The sequence below is a fragment of the Poecilia reticulata genome, linkage group LG6, assembly GCF_000633615.1.
Source record: "Poecilia reticulata strain Guanapo linkage group LG6, Guppy_female_1.0+MT, whole genome shotgun sequence".
Classification (NCBI taxonomy): Eukaryota; Metazoa; Chordata; class Actinopteri; order Cyprinodontiformes; family Poeciliidae; genus Poecilia; species Poecilia reticulata.
Window position 1 is genome coordinate 31,049,277 of NC_024336.1, and position 5,714 is coordinate 31,054,990.

General features: G+C 50.4%; 1 protein-coding gene across 3 annotated transcripts; it reads left to right on the top strand.

The window, feature by feature from the left end:
- Positions 1-94: 94 nt before the first annotated feature.
- On the top strand, positions 95-5,323 carry spata2l (spermatogenesis associated 2-like). 3 transcript variants are annotated; one of them, XM_008412717.2, is made up of 6 exons: positions 95-388; positions 480-547; positions 694-818; positions 2,500-2,804; positions 3,119-3,406; positions 4,471-5,323. In XM_008412717.2, the coding sequence occupies exons 4-6, from the start codon at positions 2,502-2,504 to the stop codon at positions 5,158-5,160; spliced, it is 1,281 nt and encodes a 426-aa protein (XP_008410939.1). In that variant the 5' UTR covers positions 95-388; positions 480-547; positions 694-818; positions 2,500-2,501; the 3' UTR covers positions 5,161-5,323. The 3 variants fall into 3 exon arrangements, with proteins under 3 accessions (XP_008410939.1, XP_008410938.1, XP_017160732.1); XM_008412716.2 differs by having other exon boundaries at positions 95-818; XM_017305243.1 differs by lacking the exons at positions 95-388; positions 480-547; positions 694-818 and adding an exon at positions 888-1,561 and having other exon boundaries at positions 1,607-2,804.
- The last annotated feature ends 391 nt before the right edge of the window (positions 5,324-5,714 follow it).

Consider the following 5,714-nt stretch of genomic DNA (forward strand, 5'->3'; position numbering starts at 1 on the left):
TAATGTTGGCTACATGAGTAGCTAATATTAGTTACATGAGTAGCTAATGTTAGTTACATGAGTAGCTAATGTTAGTTACATGAGTAGCTAATGTTGCCTACATGGTGACTAGCTAATGCCAATATATCATGTTAAAGCTTGTTAACAAGAGTAGGCTACTAATTCTATCTATGTTCAAAAGTGGGTAGTACTGGTTACATTTACTTTAGTAACTTATTTTGGGAAAGTACTAATAAGAATAATTTAATGCACTGTACTTAGTATTAGTCTTTTTCTTGACTAATATTATTTCTACTCTTGTTTGATTGGACTGATTTAGCATAAAGAACTTTACTTCAGATAGGAAACCTTAGATTTCTGCAACATATGAGCTAATGTCAGTGCAAATGTGAGTATAAATACTCAGTATTTTATACACGTCACTGTTTATATGCTTACTGTTTATTGGCCTAATTTTCATATGTTTAAATATAAAACAGCAGGTGGAAGCTGCGGGGGAGCCTGGTGGGAATATGAAGCGCTCCCTGCTGGGAAATACCCGAAACACGTGACAATGTTTATCTTATCGAGGCTCCTCCCCCTCATCCTCTTCCTCCTCTTCCTCCCACACAGTGGCTAACATAAATATAATTAATGTCTTTTTACCACCAGAACTAAAGGAAATAAAGAGAAACTTTATTCATTTACATCCAGGACAGGTGGGTGGAAACAAAGGATGTTCCGCTCATGACCAGGAGGCGGCGCTGCCACCCATAAGTCTCCTGCGATCATCTAACACAGAAAGGAAGAAGAAGAAGATCTGCGAGGTCCAGCTGCAGGTGAGGTTCCGTTTCTGTTTGGACCCATGTCCGAACCGCAGCGCGGGTCCAGGACCGAGAAATGATTATTGCTGAAAGCCCGGGCGGAGGCGGTTGACCAGAACCGAGCTTTTATTCGGGGACAGAACCGAACTTTCCTTTGGATCAACCTCAGAACTTTAAACGGCGCTGAAGTTAGCTTCCGGTTCGGTGGTTCACTGGTTTAATGAATCGGGTCTATTTTGGATTATCTAGAGTTTAAAACCGAACCGAATCTGAACCGAACTTTTCTACCGGTCCTTCAGATTCATGAAAACATGTTTATGGTTTTAAACGGTTTCATTTTTCTGGACAGACATTAAATGAGCATAAACGGAGCTGAGTTTGAAAACAAACCGGTCGAACTGGACCGGTCGAACTGGACCGGTCGGTCCCGTCCCAGTTCAACTTGGTGTTGATCTGCATTGATTCTGCTGCAGTTTATGAATGAAGAACAACTGGTTGGTTCTGAAAGACAAAAACCAGAACCAACCGGTTTGTTTGGTGCCATTACGTCCGGGTTGGACCTGCAGTGGGTCCAGAGCAGCAGTTCTGGTTCTGATCCAATCTGGACCTCTGATGATGACACAAAAATACCCAGAATTTTACTGCTATCATGTAATCCAGGTTCTGCCCGACCCGGTCCAAACCCTCAGATGGTCAGAACCGTCTTCAGGTTCTGCCTGACCCGGTCCAAACCCTCAGATGGTCGGAACCGTCTCCAGGTTCTGCCTGACCCGGTCCAAACCCTCAGATGGNACCGTCTCCAGGTTCTGCCTGACCCGGTCCAAACCCTCAGATGGTCGGAACCGTCTTCAGGTTCTGCCTGACCCGGTCCAAACCCTCAGATGGTCAGAACCGTCTCCAGGTTCTGCCTGACCCGGTCCAAACCCTTGGCAGAAACATAAAGTAATGAGTAATAAACAACAGACGTCATAGTAAAGAAAAAGTTTTTATTCTTAAAATCTTATTTTAAAACTTTCTTAAAAACAGGGAATGGCCCTTTACCTCTGAATCACAACCTGACTTCAGCGTTCGGGGCGCTGAAGTTGGCTTCAGATCCGGAAATTCAATTAAGCCTTTTTTCTCCCCAAACACAAAAAAAGTGACTTTAATAACTTTACACGTTTGGTTGTATTTAAACTTCTGGTTTGATTATTTCTGGATTCTTTTTCTGGCTGCTGATGACAGCTGACGGAGAGACAGGAAATGACATCATCACTGATCATAGTTTGCATCATTTTCACAAGTAAAAACCTTAAAAATAAAAATGTTTTAAATAGCTATTTATTATGGTGGTGGCAGCATCATACTGTGGGAAGATGGGCAGAGGTAATTAAGACACTCAGCTGAGACGGAGGTCAAAGTTCATCTTACAGCAGCCAGAAATATGGTTCAGTTCAGAGCTGATTCATGGGTTGGAACGGCCTAGTCAAAGTCCAGACCTGAATGCATTGGAATCTGTGGGAAGACTGACAGGAGGCTATAACAACACTCCACACTTTTCAGATTCAGCACTGGTTAGTGATGAATATTAAAGCCACGATCCTCCTCTTCCTCACGATGAAGGTCGACTCGCTGGGCTCCGAGGTCTGGCTTCCTGTGCGAGGTCACGACCCCGCTCGGTTCCAGTTCTGGTTCTGATGTTCTTCTCGTCCCTCAGAGATGCGCGGTGTGGACCTGGTCCAGGCGTACGACCGGGTTCTGGAGCAGCAGATCCTGGGTCGGGGGTCGTGCCGGGCCTGTCAGGACGAGGCGTTGAGGTCAGAGGTCGAGGGCCTCCTGGCGACCTCCGACCCCCGGGAGCTGCACGGCCTGGGCCTGGAGCCGCTGCGGCTGATGGAAGAGGTTCTGGAGGCCCGGCCCGGTTCGGGTCTGCGCGGCCTGGCCCGGACCTTCGAGGTTCTGGAGCAGGCGGCGCTGAACCTGTACCTGGGCCCCTGGAGGGAGGAGTACCGGGTGATCAAGGTACCGCCGGACCCGGACCGACGAACAGCAGTTACAGGATAATTACTATTAATTACCGATAATTACTGTTCAGACGCTAAAACGATTCATCTGTAATCATCCACATCTGCTAGATTTCTCCCAAATGTGAAAACATTTTAATGTTTTATTTAAACTAAAAGTAGATTTTTTCAGCGTTGAGGCCGAGCCGTGTTGTGAAGCTGCCTGGCCTCTAGGGGGCGCCCGACGTTCTTACAGGCGCTAAACTGAGAAAATGTTAGCATGACGTTAGCATGAGCGTTTAAAGCTGTGGCGTTTCATCTCCTTCGGTCCAGATGTACTCCGGTACCTTCACCCACTGCGTCGCTCCGGTACTTTCGGCGCCGCAGACAGAGGAGGTGTTCGGCCTGCTGGGGTACCGGCCCGGCCCGGCCCAGACCCGGTTGCTGCGCCTGCAGCCCTCCGGCGGCCCGGTGGCGCCGCGGGAGCTGCTGCGTCTGGCCTGCGCCTTCTTCCTGGCCCGCTGCGAGTGTCGCCTCCTGCTGGCCGCCCTGGGGAAGCGTGGCGGCGCCCGCCGGGAGCTCGGCGTGGTGCGGGAGCGGCGACGAGGCCAGCGGCTGCAGGTATGGCTGCTGAACTTTGACCTCCGCTTTAACGCATCACCTGGTCTCCAGGTCTCGTCTTTATTTACTCAGATTCCCTTACAGGAGCTTCTTGAACACGAATTTCAGCTTTTAACTGAAAAACACTTAAAGTATTTATAGCAACTGTTTCTCCAGAACCCAGTTCAGCCCGGTTTGCATCAGAACCTCCAGGTGGAGCCTCACCTGACCAGGTGGTTCTAAACCGTAACCGGCCCTTTAAATATCACTGACGCGATAAAACCGCTTCCATGGTTGAAAACATGAACTACTGCATTTGTTCTGTGAACACAAAAGCTTTTAATAATAAATATTAATCAGAGTCGTATAACTTCCACAGTGTTGATGTTTTTCTCAGTAGTAATGGAGTCGCATGCGGCGCCATCTTGTGGCGTCATCAGGTAAGTCAAACCTTAAATGACCGAGTAACGAGCGGAGGGAGTTGATCAGAGCGATTTGTGTGATCAACGTTTGGAGGAAGAATCCACATGGAGTGATGAAGAGGAGGAACCGGCAGCCATATTTATCATTTCCTGATCCATAACGTTCAGGAAGTGACGTTTCTGTGAACGTCTGTCTCCTGATAACTAAATATTTCTGTTTTTTTCCTTTTCAGTTCATGTCTGCAGAAAGAAAGCAGCAATATATTATATTAGGCTAATTAAGTTATTTACAGACCTTCAGCTTCCTCACATGGATAGTTTGTCTCATTTTTACAGGGACTTGCAACAAAAGTTTTTAAATGATGAAAATGTGGATACACACGCAGTTCGACTGCTACGGTTTGACTTACCCTGATTACATCACTAGATGATCGCCGCTCTACTGTGAGAAATATTCACCATGAAAATCTTTTGTGTTGGCAGAATGAAAGCAGCAGTTTGTCTTTTCAAATCATTTTGTCGTGTCAGCGATAATTTAGGAGCTCCAGGTCTGGACATGATGGAGGATTATGGTTATGATGGTTCTGGTCCGGGTGGTTCTGAAGGCCCGGTTCTTCTTCTGCCACTGGAAGCGACTGAAGCTGGATGTTTGTCTGTGGGCAGGTTGCCGTCGACAACGCTGAGCGGCTGCTGTCCGTCCCGCAGGACGCAGAGGGACAGCTGGACCTGTACCGGGAGGACAGCACGGCGCCCCCTGGTGGCCAGCGGCGCAGTAACGGGCCGGTGGCGGCGCCCCGCAGCAGGCTTGGTCCGGTCGTCTCGCCGCCGCTGGAGGCGGACAGAGGGCGACCCCATGACCTCTGCGGCTGTCTCAGTGCGCCTCCGCTCGGTCTGCAGCGCTGCCTGGACTGCGGTGTCCTCCATGACGTCACTTGCGTCCGCTTGACCGACTGCAGACTGCAGCGCCACCAGGTGGAGCCGGCGAGCGGCGTCCCAGAGACGGGGCCGGAGACAGGGGAGGAGCGTCCCCGAGACGCCGTCCCCGAGGACACGGCCGCCCTTCAGCCAATCAGCTACCACTGCGAAGCGGCCAGCGCCAACCCCCACCTACTGTGCCTCACCTGCAGAGCCGTTCACGGCAGCGCCTGCGTGGAGGGCAGGCTGTGCCGCTCGGCCCACCGGACCCGCCGCCTGGGGACGTGTTCCTGCGGGAAGTCCTGCTGCGGGACGCCGCGCGTCCTGTGCCTCTACTGCGGCGACGAGTTCTGCAGGGACTGCTGGTACAAGAACCCGCTGACCTGCGTCTGTGGACGCAGCTTCCACCTGTCCACCGACCTGTCCAGCTCCGTCTGAGGACCTCCGGCTCAATGAGCCGAACCTCGGTGCCTGAGAGAGCAACACGTTGCTGTGACTCTTACCTGCAGGTTGCCAGGTCTCCGTTGTGGATCCTGTTCTGTCGTCCCTGCAGTAAAATGTTCGTCTGTCTGGTTTTATCATAAAGACCTTTTTATCCTTCTGGGTGTTTTTAAATCTGTGCTCAGGAGGCCTGACTGCTTCTCAACAGCATTTAGCTAAGAGTAATTTAGCAAAATTAATGAGTCTGGCTGCGCTTGGTCTAACTCAGGGCTGGGCAGTCCTGGTTCTGGTTCTGGTCCTGGAGGTCCGGAGTCCTGCAGCTCTTAATGTCTCCCTGGTCCAACACACCTGGATCCAACAGCTGAATCACCTCCTTGGTGCAGGCAGGTTCTGCTAACGACCTCATGATTTAACTCAGGTGTGTTGAAGTGAGACACATCTAAAAGCTGCAGGAGTCCAGAACGGGACCAAACGCCCCAGAACTGGACCAAACGCCCCAGAACTGGACCAAACGACCCAGAACTGGACCAAACGCCCCAGAACTGACTAAA